Source organism: Eubalaena glacialis, chromosome 15, assembly GCF_028564815.1.
Source record: "Eubalaena glacialis isolate mEubGla1 chromosome 15, mEubGla1.1.hap2.+ XY, whole genome shotgun sequence".
NCBI classification, from domain to species: Eukaryota; Metazoa; Chordata; class Mammalia; order Artiodactyla; family Balaenidae; genus Eubalaena; species Eubalaena glacialis.
The window spans coordinates 3,261,064-3,278,383 of NC_083730.1; the positions used below are offsets into that span (position 1 = coordinate 3,261,064).

Below are 17,320 nucleotides of genomic sequence, written 5' to 3' on the forward strand. Positions count from 1 at the left end.
CGACACGTGTTTCTCGTGTGCCGTGTGGGTGAGTCACAGACTCACAGACCAATATGTAAAAATATGGAAGGATTCATGACTGGGGTTGTCCGTAATGGGTGGACGCTTCATTGTGGTTTTTAAATTAACCGTGAGCAGAGCCACTCGGAGGACACAACAGCCTTGAGCGTCCGGAAGGCAAAGGGGACGAGAGGCTGTCCTCGTCACCCCCCCACGACGTCTCCTGCCCGTCCGGCGGCGTCCCGCCCCTCCTCATCTCCAGACCCATCCGTGTCGTACCTCTGAGCCTTTCCTGGGTTTCCTGCCCTGCAGACAGGGCTGCAGCGGCTCCACATGTGGCCGGGGCCTCTCAGCCCCTGTGTGTGACGCTGGCCGCATCGCTTCGTGTCCTGGGCGCTGGGGGCGCGTTGCAGCCTCTGGGCTGCTGATCGGTTGGACGTTGTGTGAGCGTCCGAGGGGGGTCCAGCGTGAGGGGCCGCGCGGGGCTGCCTTTGATCGTGGTGCCTTTGCAGACCCTGCCCCTGTGGGCGACTGTGTCCCCTGTTGCCTGATGGGTTGCGCCATTGCCCTGGCGCCGGGAAGCCGTTTCACCAGGCGCTTCCAAGGAAAGTTCATATCCGCTGACCCTGTTCCCGCCTGAGCTGTGGCCTTGGAAGATTTGCGAGGAGCAAGGGGCAGGTGTGTACCGCAGAGTTCGCTGCTGGGGACCATGAGGGTGGATGCACCGTCTCCTATGGCTTAACAGATTCTGTGGTCTCCTGGGGACCACGGTGCACATGCATGTACCCAGGGGCACACACATGCATGTGCACATGCACACGGGGGTGATCACGGGGTCACCGGGGCTTGAGGGGGTAGTAGGGACGGTGACCGAGGGTCCCCTGGAGCGGCGGTGAGGCCGTACATGGAGCATCCCCCGTGCCCAGCTGGCAGCGAGGCAGAAGAAGCGGTTGGCCTCCGCGGTCCCTGCTTTGCTCATGGCGTTTGCTGAGCTGTGTTGCCGTCTAGCTCAGGCCCAGAAGTCGGTCCATGCCTGCTGGGTGCTTTGCAGAAGCTGCTGGGCAGGAGTGGAAAGCCGAGGTCCTCGCCCTGGCCACCTGCCCCCACAGAGCGGAAATGGGGCGATTTCGGCCCCAGGGCTGGTGCCCCGGGTGCGTCCAGGGAACTCGTGGCACACAGGCCGAGCGGTAGCCTTGACTGGTACGCAGGGACCCGAGGTGACCCGTGTGGATGTGTCGCCATGGAGCTGTGGTTCTGAAGACACAGCGACCAGGGCGAGTGGCTGTGTAATTTTTTCCCAGTTCCTAAAGATAATAGCCATTTCGTGTTTTGCAGTTACGTGTCTTAGGTTTGGTGAATGTGTTTTCTAGAAATCGAGAAGTTGATCGAAGTCTGAGTGGAAGAAAGAAGCGGGGACCCTGGGTTCTTGCTTGTGTGGCTTGTGGTGGTGCTGAGCTTGGACACTTGAAGGTTTTCAGGGTATGGATTGATGCGCTCAGCTTTTAAAAATAGCCCCAACGCACACACACACATTTTCTCCTTTTAAAGAATGGTGTATTCATTGGGTTTTGAATTCTGGACTTTGTAATTGTCTGGCTGTGGGAAAGGGAGCGAGTTCTCAGGACTCGGGGTCACGTGGGCAATTATCTGGTTGGATAGTAGCTGCCGCCGGCGGTCCTCCAGCCCAGACACACTGCCGTTCCCTTGTGGGAAACCGCGTGTGCGTGTGAGCCTGTGTGTGCACTGCGTACATGCCTGTGGCTGTGCGTGCATCTGCACACACGTGACTGTGAGTGTGTGTGGCCACGTGACTGCCTGCACGTGAGTCCCCTTTGTGCCTGTGAGGAGGGAAGGATCAGGACGGACGGACACAGACAGGAGAGGGTGTGCCGGCTGGGCCTGGTGGTTCCCAGTGTAGCCCCGGGATGACTTGGCAGCTCTGCCGATAGATCACGTTCATGAACACGCTGCATCTTTGAATGTGCTTTATTATGGCTTCAGCTCTACCGCCAGGATCAGTACATCTTTTCAGTCCTGTATAAAACTGTAAGCTGCCGGCATGTGGAGAGACGTGGAGGCTATAGATTAAGGGGGCTAGAACCCCAGCAGCCTGGTGAGGGTGTTTTTTAGGTCAGAGAGAAGAGAGAGCGTCAGTGGCTGCCGTTTTTAAAAAGTTGGGTTTAGGTCACAGAATCTAGACGTTCAGACCAGTGGTGACTTTTGAGATCACTTCCCATCTTACGTCCTGCTGTTGTCCAGGCCAAACTCAGTGTTCTGGGGAGGATCCGGGTCCCTGTCCCCAAGGGGCCTCGGGAGGTGGGTGCGGAGGGAGAACGCAGATCACAGGCATGGTAGGGCGGGCAGAGCAGAGGACGTGGGGGAACCTTCCGGACCCTGGCGCGTGGCCGGGCCGCTGCCTTCGTCACCGCGAGTCCGCTTGTTCGCTGGCGGTTTGATTAGCAGCAGCCCTCTCGCTGGGGGAGCTCTCGTGAGGCCACGTGTGTGCTCAGCTCACTACTGAGTCCAGCGAGAAGCATCGCAGTCACGCCTGGGTTTTATACAAAGAGCGAACAAGTTAATTAGTATTGACCAAGATGGCACCTTTAGCGAGTGGAAGACACGGGGCTGAGACGTGACTTGTGTCCTCAGAGTATGTCCTCCGAGAGCCGTCCCCACCCCCTGGGGTGGCCACCGCCCCCTCCCACGCGTGCACACACGCACAGGCACACGTGCACACATGCACGTGCACACATCACTGTCAAGGAGCTGCCCACACTCAGCCGGTGCACAGAGAATGCTGAGCACGCCTGAGTGCAGCAGGGCCTGTCGTGGGCTGAATGACAGTGGTGACCAGTGTGTTTGCTGATTCCCGCCCCGCCCCCCCCTCCCCTCCCCCCATATCTCTCCACGCGGGTGGGCGAGTTACTTCGGGCTGGGCGGGCGGGATCCCACAGCTGCAGGTCCCCTTAGACGGCCTCGGATGGGATGCCAAGCCCATGGAAGCAGAGGGACTGGGTGGAGGGCCTTCCCTTTTGAGTTCAGCTGATAGAATTTGACGGAAAACCCTCTACTTAGCTGTAAACATTTTTAATTCATAGATTCACAGCTCCCACTTAGCCAACGAGCTCCTGGAAAACAGTCACAGAAATACGATATTGCAACTGCTTCTCAAAATAGAAATATGACTAAAGGATTGAAAAAATAAACGTTAGTAATTGGGGCTTTCCTGCGATTTTTCTGTGTGGCATTGCTCCATCGGGGTTGTAATTCTTTGTCTAGACTTTTAAAAAACTGGATAAATTGAAGGTGAGCTATCAGGAGAAAAACCAAAGATATGCAAGAAAGAGGAATACAGCTATTTCCTCTTTATTAAAAAAAAAGGGAGAAAGTGAAAACCAAAGAATGAAGTTCATGAAGAAGAAACGTATGCTTTGTTTTTGCATTTTAATGGAAAACAGTATAACTACAACCCCTTGTACAGCAGGCCTGGGCAGCCTGCCGAAGAGTCCAGAAACAGTTTAGTGATGTGATTTGGGAATATTTGCTTAAATTATTAAGTAAAATATAAAATAATTCTTGCCCCTAAGTGTCTCTGGGGGAGTGAAACATCTGAGATATGATATTTATAAAATAGTTTGAACTCTTTATGTGAGCAATACAGAAAATCTCTGTATTTTATACTCACTTATACATTTATAACCATAAAAGGCTAGAGAATCAGCTTCTGGTGGGGATGAGATGACGAGGCAAACAAGCTGCTGCTGCTTAGTTAACATTCTCCGTGGTTCCTTCCCAGGCTCACGGCTTCCTAGTTCACAGTTAACGCCGTGTGAGGTCAGGACCATCCTTGTTACACATCACCTGGCGCCCTAGGAGGAGGGATGCTGGACTAGGCAAGATGGGATGCTTATTGTATACGGTCAGCTTCGTGAAATAATAAAGGTTTAACTTTGCGGGCATGTAGATGCCAAGTGCTCAGAAATTGTGTCCCCAGAACATTTTGCCCACCCGCAATCTGAAGGCACATATGACAGTGCCCCACGAATGAAAAGAAGTTTGGTTTTCATGTAGACAAAGTTCTGTGTGGAAGGACATCAGGCCATGTCGTGCCTGTCTTGGGCCCATTCCGCTTTGAAGCACCCCGGTTTCTGTGTGTTTCTGTCCAAAAATTGGACTTTTGTAGGTGCTGCCTGTAATCTAACCCTCACGGTCTAATGGCATAGACAGATCATTTCACCTGAGTTAGCCAGGTCATCCAAGTATATCACTAGTTTACAGCTCTCCACATTTTAACCTCTGAAAATGCTGATGAACAGACACATAAAAATGTAAGGCACTTCAAGAGCTTTTGATGAACTACTCTTACCCATTTCAGATACATTCGGTACTGGCGAAGCCCTTTCAGAGGAAATATGCACAACTGTACTGACGCACACGTAAAGCAAGTTGTCGGTGTACCTCTTTGGCTGACACGTACCTGTTGTTAAAAGTCATATGCCTCCTCGGTCCGTTTCTGAAACCCGGGACGCCACGCGGAGCACGGGCACCGGCAGCGGGGGTCTCGCGTTGGGAGCGGGCGCCATCTAGTGGTGAGGTCCGCACACGGCGCCGGAAGCCGCGGCTCCAGGGACAGCCCGGCCAGCAGTGTGCCCCAGAGTGGCCTTTGTTCTGCAGGTCAGCACGTGCTTGGTTTTACATCTGAAAGATTGTCCTGATAAAGAGTCCCAGTTTCTTTAAAAAGGGTCATTATAATTTGTTTGTAAATACACAGAACTCTGGTTTTGTATCTCGGGATAATTAAGCAGCAAACTTTTCAACCACGTGAACGCTAGTTTGTGTCTGTTGTAGTTGTTTTTATGTTGGAGATTTACAGGGTGACTTCTCTGCCGAAGTCTTGCTCGGAGCTTGGTCTCTTAAAACGCAGCCTGTGGAAGAAGAAACGAAGGCGGTTTAAGGGACGTGCGTTCTTTGTGGCGGTTTAGGAGCTGGTGTACCCGTCCTGCCCGTTAGGAAGCAGCAGGGCTGGAGGATGACGGACCCAAAAGAAGCATCATGTGCTAAGCTTCCCTGGGCTGTTCCTTACTGCACCTTTTTAATGACATTTTAAAATCTAAAAGCCATATAAATACCTTCTTTCAACAATTACTTCGGCTTCAACATACTTCTTTAAAACATTCGATTTACTTTCTCTTTGCCTTTGTAAAGTGGAAATGTTCATTACTCTTCAGAGCGTGGTTTGTAAAGTTTTGTTTAATGGTTTCTTTTCATTTTTACATTTGAATTTTGTCACGTGGACGAGTTTATACTTTCTGTTAGGATTTGGGGGGGTGAAGGAGGGTGTATAAAATGGACAGCAGCCATGAAAATAGACTTGAAGTCTGTTCACTTCAGTATGGATTCGATTTTAAAAAACACACACACAAATGACCCGAGTGACGCATTTTTATGGTTGCGTCAGTGAGGAAGCAGTTAGTAAGTTCTAGATTTCTAGAATGTGATTATGTTTTATGGCAGGACGGACTTCCCTCTAGTTACTGGAAGCTTGGGTGGAAACGCGAGGTATTTGATTAACCTTTAAAATGTTGGTTTTGTACTCTCTGAATAGGAATGTTCTGGAAAACATTATTTCCCAGATTTCAGGCTTTAAGTGTCCTTGTGGAACGGTGGTTACACTGTTTAGTCAGAAGTCCTGTATTTAATCTGTAACTGTTTTTCTTCAGAAATCAAAATCCGGCTTCCAAAGTGCTAAGATATTTACATATTTTTCCATTAACGCAAATAAATTACAGTTTTGTGAGTTATTTATGTGAATAGATTAATTACTTAAAATGAAAACTCCTGTACTGTATGCAGACAGACAGAAAAACAAGCAGGAACGATTTAGGGAATAAAATATTGGTTCATTTATAAAAATTTTAAAACATGATTATTCAGTTGTCACTCATTGTTCTAGGTCTATCTGGTTTCCTTACTGAGACTTTATTGTTATTATTATTATTATTAATTATTATAGTTCACATTGTATGTGTAATGAGTGAGAGAGCTTTGAAACACTTCTTTTAAAGAGACTTTCTGACCATAGAGCTGAATAGTCCTTGATGGATACTGGGCCATTAGAAGCAGTTTCTGTATTATTCTCTATGGAAACAAAGCCTGTCCTTTCACAAAGGGTGAAGTGGGGCAGAGCTGGGACTTTCACTTTGGTGCTGGTGTTGTTCCTGGGCCTGGAAGCCCTGGTGATTTCCTTGTTTGCTGTAACCCCTCCTTAAAGCAGCCTCGCAAGTAGGTCACTTGGTCACGTGCTTTTCTGGATACCCCTCTGTATACGACCAATAATAAGCGTGTCTTTGCCCCTTGGTTATTTTCCTTTATTTTCCCAGAAGGAGAACTTCCAGATTGAACCAGCCCGGGGCAGTGTTTCTCAGCGTTTCCTTTGCTTCACTTGCACAGAAAGCTTATTAAACCGTGTTTGTTAATCGAAAAGCCCCATCGATATTGCAGCTAAAACATTTTCTTAAGTCATTTCTACATTGTATCCAAGACATCCTATGATAATAATAATCCTCTTTATCACATTTCAATAAGATTCAGTGTTTCTGAGATTCTTTTATCTGAAATATCTTTCCAGGGACTCTTTCCACCCCCAGACACCTATGCAGTTTTCTCTTTGTTAATTTCTTGCGTTTTAATTGTCTCAGTTAACTCTCAAGTTTCAGCTAAATCTGGATGCATAATGGCTCTCATTTCTCTCAAAACATCATGCCTTTTATTCTGCCCTGTATCTATTTTTGTTACCAGCTTTCCCTTTTCTTTAATTTTTAAATTTTTAAAATTTTTTATTTTTGGCTGCCTTGGGTCTTCGTTGCTGCTCATGGGCTTTCTCCAGTTGCAGCGAGCGGGGGCTACTCTTCATCGTGGTGCGCGGGCTTCTCACTGCGGTGGCTTCTCTTGTTGCAGAGCGCGGGCTTCAGTAGCTGTGGCACGTGGGCTCAGTAGTTGTGGCTTGTGGGCTCTAGAGCGCAGGCTCAGTAGTTGTGGCGCACAGGCTTAGTTGCTCCGCGGCATGTGCGATCTTCCCAGACCAGGGCTCAAACCTGTGTCCCCTGCATTGGCAGGCGGATTCTTAACCACTGCACCACTAGGGAAGGGGCCCAGCTGTCCCTTTTTAAGACAGGGTAAAAAAAATTAGAAAAGAAGGGTCTTCTGAGAAACATTATTTAAAAACGGATGTTCTTGGTGTCACAGCAAGTTTTCAGTAACTGGTAATATTTGTTATACAAGTTACTAGGAACTCACAAATATTAAAAATAATCTCTGAAATCTCAAAATTGCTTTTAATCCGGGAGTTCTTAATTGTGAGAATTCTTCAGGCTTACAGTACTTGGGATATTGTATCTTTGGGGAGAGGGTTATTGTTTGTCCCATATAAGGCTCAAATCACAAGAATAATTTGGGTTTAGACTATTTTCTATCTCGAGAACCTACTCAACCCCACTCCCCCTTCATACACTTGTGTGTGGAATTAGTTTGGTGGATCTTTCTTCTCAACGAAGAGGAACGGCTAGGAAGGGGCATGAAGACAATCTCATGGTCACAGCCACTGGGGTTGGGAGAACCAATTATCTGAATATGCAGACTGCTCTCAGCCTTGAGCGCCAGCTGCCGTTTGCGGTCATCACTACAGATGTTACATCTGGGTTTTAATTCAGGGACGGGGCTGCTGATGGAATCTCATACTCAGGTTGTTCCCAGATCACCTCCTGGGGCAGGAGGGGGGGCCGCAGGAGAGAGCATCTCTTCCTATTTCCTCTGCAGCTTGCACACTTCCTGGGGCCACGCGCTGGTCCTGTGGCCGGGTGGCATGAGGCGCTGGGGGCAGGGAGGCCGTGGCTCTGAAACCTCTGGGCCCTGGGAGGCGGCCAGGCGGCCCTCTCCCGCGTGACCAGGGTCGATCAGTACTTTGCGAACTGCTTTATCTGGCTGCCATTTTGAGTTTTCCTGCATTACCATGTGCTTGTGCATCCTATTTTGGAGAGAAAGTTCGTCTTCTAGAATTGCAGGACCTGAAGTCATTTGGGGTCCAATATGGAAAGTTTGTCTTCTAGAATTGCAGGACCTGAAGTCATTTGGGGTCCAATATGAAAAGTTCTAGAAACTTGCTGCACACGTGAGGCTCAGTACTTCACCTTACGAGCACCCAGCCCAAATATGGGTAAGTTTTTGGAAAAGTCAAGTTAGGTTTCCCCCATAGCATCTGATTTTCCCCCAGCAGTTACTGGATAGGGTCACCTCCATCACTGCGGACGCTCCCCAGCCGTGGACGCAGCGGGTGGGTGAGGGCCGGACGGCCAGGGTAGGGATCGGGCTCCACCAGCCACAGCGAGGCCTTCTGGAAGCTGCTCTCTGCCCCAGTTTCCTTACCTGCAACGCGGGGGAGAGCAGCATTACCTCCTGAATGTGTTGAGAGAGGTGATAGCGGGTGTAGACGGCTCCGCTGGGGTTCTGGCTCCTGGGGAAGGGGGAGTCCTCCTCCCAGCCCCGCACTGGGTGCTCCCGGCTGGACGGCAGCTCACCAGCGGGAACCAAGACGCCTCCTTCCCCTTAAGGGCAACAGCGAACGTCTGCGTGGTTCCTTCTGCGAGCCAGGCCCTCGCTGCCTGGGGACCCCATCAGGGCCATGCCACCCCTAGACGAGGCTGGGCGATGCTGGCCAGATGGTGTGGTCAGCCATGACCGGGGTACCGCTGCCGGCATCTGGCACCACATCCTGCTCGCCTAGGGGAACCAGGCCGGTGGGCGCCGGGGACCAAGTCTGGCCACCAGCAGTTGACCCTCCCTGGTGACGTAGAGCCGCGTCTCGGCAGGCGGGACTGGTGATCCACATTGCTCTTGCTTCCTCTCGATCCCGTCATAGATGTTAGTAGCTGATAACATCCTCTGAGATTTGCTTAGGCTCCTATCAGAATGAGTCACCTGAGTTCACAGCGTAACTAACTGGGGTGAGAAACTGGGAAGACTGGTCAGGAATCAGTTGACGGCGGGGACAAGTCGGTCTATAAAGCTCCTCCCTCCATACCCAGGACACAGCTGCCTGCAGTGACTGTAGGTTTACTGAAGGGTCCGTTGGGACACTCGTGCCAGGGGAAGGCCCACCGTAAGGTAAAGGCATGCAGGGTTCTGTGCTGCATTAGTTTCTGTTTTGTTTTTTGTTTTAACCAAGGGTGGGAAGCGAAGAAATAATAATAAACATAAAAAGAGAGGCAAAGAGCCACAGTCATATGCTAAGTGGACAGACTAAACCAAGATGACCTGATGAGGTGATATATGATAACCGAGGTTTAGAAATGAGGCTCTTCTTGTAAAAGCGCCTTCAGTCCCCAAACTTGAAACCGTTCCCTGTGGCACATCCCAAGTTTACGTTTGATGGCTGCACACGCGCTCCCACAGTGAAGTGCTAACTTGCTACTTTTAAAGTTATACATGAAGCAATGACAGAGCGTTTTCTCAAAAAAGAAGTGTTTCCCCCTTACATCACTCAGACATACCTGTGCAGAATCCACCACATCTGAGTCCACTGAATTGAAAGAAAAGCTGTGAGGCCATTGAGGCACCTGTGAAGCCGACGATTCATTTCTGGTGGTCGTTGGTCCCTTCTGCATAATCCTCCCAGCCCTGGAGTTGAAGGGAGAGAGAGACAGCCTGTGGACCCCGGAAGGCCGGCCCCCCCACCCCGCACCTGCTGGGAGCTGACCTCCAGCCCCATGGCAGCTCTTTGTCTGTCTCGGCCTCTCCTGAAATCCGGTTCTCCGTGACTCCCAATTATTTGTCCTCTGTCGACCCCAGCGTGCCTTGATCGTGGCCACAGTTAGAATCACCCAAAGGTTTTTTCAAAAAATGTGCAGACCCTTCTTCCCAAAAGGCTGGTTTTTGGTCTAGGCACTGGCCTTGGGTCTTTCTTTCAGTGATGGTTCACGTCCTTTGCAGATGATTCCAGGGGGCAGCCAGAATGCTGCTGTGGATGAACTAGCCCTCCCTCCCTCCCTTCAGGACACAGGGACTGAATGTCAAAGTTTGTGGTGGTCCAGCCAGCAGCCCTCTGTTTTAGGTGGCACAGTCCAAGTTCCTGCAGTCATTCTCCACATTACTTGGTTTCCAGAGACCTCCCTCCATGAGCCTGTCCTGGATATGCTTTTGGCTCTTCTTAGTATGGGGCTCAGAGCCGAGACTGGGCTCCTCCAGCTAGGTGAGCACTGTCGGTGCCCTTGCCTCCCTGGTTGTGGCTGTGGCTTTACCTTGATATATCAATAAAACCCTGGGCCATGGAGACTCACACTGAGCTTGTGGTCCCCTAGGAGCCTGGACTCTTTTTCACAGCACAGCCCTTAAGCCAGACCTTTCACTCCTGCACTTTGTTTCTTCTGTTAGTTTTGAGCCTTTGTTCCATCCTGTTAAAAACTTTGGAATCTCTGTCTTTTTTTTTTTTTTTTTGGTGATGGTGGGGCTGTGGGAGGACCGAGGCTGTAGCGTCCTTAGGAGACCTTCCTCCCTGTGGATTCTGGGCGGGGGGGTCGGGTCAGCTCCCAGTCTACCTTGTTGTCCAGCCACATTTCATCTTGTGCCCAAGACCGTCAGGAGGCACCAGGTCCATGTGTCCTTCTGTCCCCTAAATGACCAGTGTGGTAAGCCTCTTAAAAGAGGGAATCATGGGCTTTTACGGTGCTCTTGCTTTTTATCCCCTAAACCAGAGATAAAATATTTTGAAACGGTACTTATTTTATAAACCCGAATACCAAGGCTCACAGAATGGATCTAATCTGCTTTCTCAGCTGGGCAATTGAAAAGTGTGTTTTGATCTGCGCTAACATTGCTACAAACTGCTTCCTTTGCTACTCAGTGCAGTTTAAGACCCATGCACTGAGGTGAGGAGCTAAGGAAGGCGTTTCGGAACCCTCACGCAGGCGTGCTGGCCCACCGTGAGGTGTGGGGATCCTCGGAGCCGTGTCTCTGAATTCCGTTACTGTGATGGAGGGCCTGCTGTGATTTTTCACTTGGTGTCTTGGTCAGAGGTACTGGAGATTCTCGTGATGTTTGAAATCCTTTGTGGGAGCACATAACCTTTGGGGGCTCTGACAGATGTGCTCTGAACACCTGCAGATGTGTAGTGTCAGGTACAGCGGCCCTGTTGTTTCAACTAATAGGCTTTGGCGTGTGTTCTCATAAATCCATATGCCTTTAATGCAGGAAAAACTAGGTCCCCCAAGCCGCCGTTCTGACTCTTTTTGAAAGTGTAAAAGTGAATTTGACAGACTGAGCCTCAGCCTGAATTAAACAAAGGCCAAGACGGTCCCCTGCATTTAATTCCAGGTTAAATGCCCTTTTTATCATCAGAGCTTTCCAGGGCCACCTGGTTTGCTTTCTGAGTAACGCTAGGTACCCACATGACAGGCAGGTATATCTAACTATTTAAATGTTAGCTTTTCAGAGCTTATAGGATCAGAAAACGTATTCCTCCTTTGTCTTGTTTCCTGACCAATTCTGCCGATCACTACATACTGGTAACATTTCTTATGTGGACGTAATCCTTTAAAGTTGCTTATAAGTGGCTCTCTAACTACCTACTAATTGAAAATGAATATTTGTTCATTCAGGTGTTCACTGAATATTTGTTCACTGTGTTCCTTCAGGTCTCTGGTAATGCCTTCTGTGAAGGACACTTTCCTGCTTTCCTGAAGATCCCTTTGGAATACACTTTTTTTTCTTTCTTTTTTCACCAATTTGATGTGATTACTGTCTTAACTCCAAAAATATACTTAGAAAAATTTTATTTTTATTTTTTTGTTTTTTATTGAAGTATAGTTGATTTACAATATCGTGTTAGTTTCAGGTGTACAGCACAGTGATTCAGTTATATGTGTGTGTGTGTGTGTGTGTGTGTGTGTATATATATGTATTTTCAGATTCTTTTCCCTTATAGGTTATTACAAAATCTTGAGTATAGTAAAATACTAACTTTAGAAATATAGTAAAACATTGAGTATAGAAAAATTTTAAAGAACATTCTATGTAAACAGATACCTACATTCCATGAGAATGTTAAAATCTCTAAAAACTTATTTAAAAACCAACAGTATTGGGCTTTCTCATAAAAGAAAACCTAAGATTTTAGTCCATCCCCGCTATGACACCTGTAATGAGAAGAAACACCTCCGAGCTCGTACTGATGGAAAGAATCCATGCTCTGTAGTTCGGAAAGGTTTAAGACATCCACAAACGTTTGTGCACCTTCTAACTGAAATAAACCCAAGGTCGTCAGTGCAGACTTCAAGTGGGTTTTTTGTTAAATCATGTCGAATCCACTTGCAGTGCAGTCCGGTCTGGGAGAAGCTTTGCAGCCTCGGTGCCCAAGCTCAGGAAGCCTGGCTGCACTTGGGGTGATGTCGCTGGCACTCACCCGGGAGGGTGCGAGGCCGCCCCGTGGCAGGGAACCCGTGCCCGGCCAGCTCTCCTGTAGAAGGCTCCAGGCAGACCCCACAGGAGCGGCAGTGGGCGTCCCACCCAGGGAGCCCCGTTTCTCCCGGGCATTCCCCCCTGGGAGGCGCGGGGATGAAGAGTGTGACTCACCCCCTTCCCTCTCATGCCTCCAAAGGAAACTGTTGGTATCCAGGTTTTGGAGCTGAATGTTGGACTTTAGTAGGCAGTCACGGGGGCCCATCCTGAATCGGCCCGTAGTTTCTGAGGCAGCTGCAGGATCCCTGGGGGTAGAGCACACTTTTCCAGCCCTGCCTCTCTGTGACCACGGGCTGAGGGGTTCTTTGAAAGTCACGGAAAGCCTTATGCTGTTATAAAGAATTAAGTCTTTTTTACTGGTTTTTGATAGAACTAGTCCCCCTCTGTTAACTAGTAACAGTGTAGTTGTATGTCACTAGATAGGCAGCTATGTTATTTTCCCCTGTAGTCTACTGAGTCATCTAATTGGAAGAGAAGCCTCACCCCAAATAGCGCCATTTTGCCCTCAAGTTTGATCCGCTCTTAACAGAGCTTACTGATCCAGCTCCTGGATCGCACTGTTCCTGAGACCCACACGCTTCCCTCCACGTGTGCACGTGGCGGTTTGGGTGTGCTTCTCTGTCTTCTGTTCTGAAGAGAAATGGTAACGTCACGTTTTCCATTTCGATCCTCCAGGGACAAAGCCACACCGCTGCTGCTTTCCTGAAGAAGTAGCCTCCACTGCGCTCTCCAATGGAGATCAAAGTCACACACTTGGAAATAACCCATCGGGAAGAGCTGCCAGGGAGCCCGGCGCGGGGATCGCAGCTTCTGTGTCCGTACTTGAAAGCAGTAGCAGAGACACTTCCAAGAGAGCAGAACAGCCTAGGTTTTCTGTGGACTTAAAGATGCCAGCATTTCACCCCAAGCAAGAAGGCCCCGGCTCCAGGGATACTGCAGACCTCCCTTCACGTCCCCCTCAGACTGCGGATCTGCAGCTCCCCTCTGAGAGCCAGGCCACCCACCCGCAAGAGAAGCTGTCCGATTTGCACAACACGGAGCATTCCGGGGGAGGGAAGAGGGTGCCAGCCCCCGACCTGATCCCGCTGGACCTGAGTGAGCGGTCGACTCGGGCTGACCCCAGCCACAAGGAGCTGGCCTCCTCCCTGCAAGCTGCTCTGGCCGTCCACCCGTGTCCTTACTGCAGCCATAAGACCTACTACCCCGAGGTGCTGTGGATGCACAAGCGCATCTGGCACAGGGTCAGCTGCCACTCCGTGGCCCCCCAGTGGATTCAGCCCAACGGTTACAAAAGCATCAGAAACAACTTGGTTTTCCTCACCCGGAGCGGACGCACGGGCCCCCCGCCTGCCCTCGGGGGCAAAGAGTGCCAGCCGCTGCCCATCTCCCGGTTCACCCGCACTCAGGTGCCGGGCGGGGCGCCGGGCCCCAAAGGGAGCCCCTCGCCCCTGGGGATGCCCACGAAAGCCGCCGGCTTGCCCAGGAGCAAGGAGAGCCACCCCGGCGGGCCCTGCGCGCTCTGGGCGGCCGGCGCCGACGGGCATCGGCAGACCAAGCCCGGCCCCGAGCAGCCCGGGGCTCCGCCGCCCCCGTCCAAGCCCAAGCAGGAGGCCGGCCCCAGAGCCGGGCCCGCGGCGGGCAGCGGGGGCTTCAGCAGAAGTGCCACACCGACGCCCACCGTCATCACCCGGGCGGCTCCCCAGCCCCCGGCCAACAGCAGGCAGGGGGACAAGTATGGCTTCCCCCCAGCGGGGGCCGGCCTCGGTCCCCCAAATAAGCACAGTGCCCTGGACCCGCCCAAAGCCAAATTCAGCCCTCAGCCTCAGGGTCAGCCGCATGGGAAAGGTGACGGGGGCCCCCCTCTACCTCCCCGAGAGCCCCCCGCCAAGGTCGGCTCCAGAGGGACTGCGGCCTCGCAGGCCCAGCCCGTCCTACACAGCATCAAGCAAGAGCCTGCGTCCGAGGGCCCCGAGAAACGCCTGGACATCCTCAATATCTTTAAGACGTACATTCCAAAGGACTTTGCTTCTCTCTACCAGAGCTGGGGCGGCAACGGCCCTGCGCTCGAGCACAGAGGTAAGGGCTGCGGGCCCTCTCCCCGCCTGCCCTGGGGGCTCTGGGACCTCACGGGGGCGCCCCTCCTTAGAAGGGCACAGCGTGCCCACTGGCTGTGTCTGAGCCCCGACGCAGCGCCCTGGCTGCTGGGCCCGGCCTCCTGGTGACGTCCCCAGCACACCCAGTCACGTCCCCTCCACACTGAGGAGGCTGCCTCCGTGGCACTTCTCCACTTGGTCATTTTATCTTATTTTTATTCTTATTATTTTTGTGGCCGCACCCCACAGCTTGTGGGATCTTAGTTCCCCGACCAGGGGTCAAACGCAGGCCCTCTGCAGTGAAAGCGCCGAGTCCTAACCACTAGACTGCCAGGGAAGTCCCTCCGTTTGGTTATTTTAAACAAGAATCAGTAGATGTGCATTGTCTCATGCCTCTCCAAAGACAAGATGTGCATTTGAAGTGGTTACTTAAGTTTTATCTTTACACGTATATAATTTTAAAAGCGTGCATCAGTACTGCAGCATTCGTTAGCAGAGCCTTTGCAGAATGTGAATGTCCCTTACCAGGTTTGGAGAACTGACTCATGCTTAAAATTCTGGAAAAAATTATACCTCAGATCATTATGTTCCTTTCCTCCCAGTACCTCGGTATTAATACCTAATAGGGATAATAATTAGGAATTGTCAACAAATTTCCACAGGCTCCGTTGAATGCCTGCATGGGATTTGATGCCCTCGTTCTTAATTGTAAATTGAAGGTAGCTCTCAGTTAATATCCAGAACACTGGGAAATCTAAGTATTTCCATTAAAAAATAAATAGACAAAAACCCCTATGGGGCTCTGGCTCTCAGTTACCTTACCTGGGTGGTCCTAACCCTTCTTTGGATACAACTGTACATCAAGCATCTGTAATTTATTAAAGTAGGGTACCATTTCAGATGAATTGTGAGATCCAGTCCCTCAAATTCCAGGAGCTCAGAAGCACCTTTGGGGGACAGAGTTCAGATCGGGGGAGTCACTTGCACAGAGGCACCCGATCCGCTGTGTGGGATGCCTGGTGGCAGACGGATGGGCGTCTCTCAGTTCCTGGTCTCCTCCTGTGACTTGGAACCTGGCCAGCTCCATCGCTGGTGCCACGTTGGTGTGACGAGGAGGCCTTTGGTCCATGTTGACCCTTAGAGAAAAACGAAGGTGTTTTTCGACTAGCAGAAAACTCAGGCGTTCCACAGGCTTAGAGATTTTGCCAGTGGGGTCCTTACCCCGGGTGTTTCTGGGGCTGTGGCTCAGAGACAGAGCTTCTTGAGAATTTCTAGAATGAAGCGGAGGCCTGGCTGCCCGGAGGTGGTGGAGGCTTTCATAAGATGTGGTGCACAGGGCATGTCCTGGTTAAGACTCTCATCCCCTCCCCTGTGCTTCAGGTGCTCTGGGCGCACGGCCCTTGGTAGGTGGGGAAAGGCTGCTACCACGTAGCTTAGCGTTTCCACCTTTTTGGATGTTGTTAAGTTTAGTGAGCTTTCCATGTTCTCAGCAGTGTTTCCCAGTTGTGCAGGTTATTTGCTCTGAGATGGAATAAACGTATATTGGTTGGCCTTTTGGATCTCATGCCAACCTCAGTTCTCTAGATATAGGTTTTCGTGGACCCTAAAGCAGAGAGCGCTTGGATATAGATGATGGTGAGTTTCTTGGGTGCCGTGCTCCTGGTCACCTTCTCCAGTGCTTCCCGGAGTCTATACCCGGCTGCAGAGCAAGTGGCGTCTGCACCAGTGTTTGGATAACTTCCACTTAGTAAACCCAACTTGAACTTCATTTGTTACAACCCACGGCCTGCCCGATCACAGCTCTGAACCTGACAGTTCGCACCTAGTAAGCGGCCCACATGCCCACTTCCTAAAGGCTCTCTGTGCTGCGTGTGGACCTGCCTTGTTGTTGCTTTTTTTCCCAAAAAAGTAGAAGTGAGTTTTAAGTTAAGGTTTAGAGAATTTCAGATGACAGACTTTGAAGTACAGGTAGCCTGAAATGTTTTCCATTTCCTTAAGATTTTTTAAATAAATGGTTCTAAGGCACCCCCCTCCCCTTAAACAGAGGTTAGATATTTATCTATTAAATGTGAAAAATGCTAAATCGTCCTCAAAGCGTGTGTGCTGTTCTTGGATGATTTACTCTTCTCATGTCAGGTGTAAGTCTGCAGATTTATGGTGTTTTCCCTCACCCTGGTTTGGGTTTCTTAGGGGAAGTGCTTAAAATTTTTTGGCCTTGATGTGTGAGTTCATAGGTGAGGTTTGAGAACCGAAGCTCTTGGGTTTAGGGAAGAACTGAGGTCAGCTGTGTAAATCCTGGTCGGCCTGCCTCAGTTTACCTTGAATGCCCCCCCCCCAGGGGAGAATTGCTCCTCCCCGATGGCCCCTTCTCTCCCTCATGGACTCGGTTTGGCTCCTGGTCTGGACTTGGGGGTGGTTCAGAGCAAGCCCAGAGCTCTTCTCATCCCCGGCCCATCGCGTCTTCAAACCCTGTCCTTTGCCTCTCCTGCATCCCTTTCCTGGTCCAGCGGCGGACGGGTATCAGTCCCTGCTTGGCCTACGGGGGGCCTTCGCTGGTTCCTTTCTCCTTTGAGTGTTTGTTTATGATGCTTTGAAAGTGTTGTAGCTGCAGGGAAACCCAGCAGGTGTGGCGAAGTCTATTTGAGAGGTGAACCAGAGAAGTGATGTTTCCTGTTACGGAGACTCTACATCTACTATTGCAGCCTAGGAACGATGTGCAG

The 17,320-nt window shown here is 50.6% G+C and overlaps 1 protein-coding gene across 7 annotated transcripts in view; it reads left to right on the forward strand.

Moving 5' to 3' along the window:
* The window catches only part of ZNF516 (zinc finger protein 516), a 113,419-nt gene that overhangs the window by 79,472 nt on the left and 16,627 nt on the right, over positions 1-17,320 (forward strand). For all 7 annotated transcript variants that reach the window (XM_061169013.1, XM_061169011.1, XM_061169016.1 and 4 more), the window contains exon 3: positions 13,183-14,583. In XM_061169013.1, the coding sequence (XP_061024996.1) occupies positions 13,183-14,583 (1,401 nt within the window). The remainder of the gene's footprint in view (positions 1-13,182; positions 14,584-17,320) is intronic.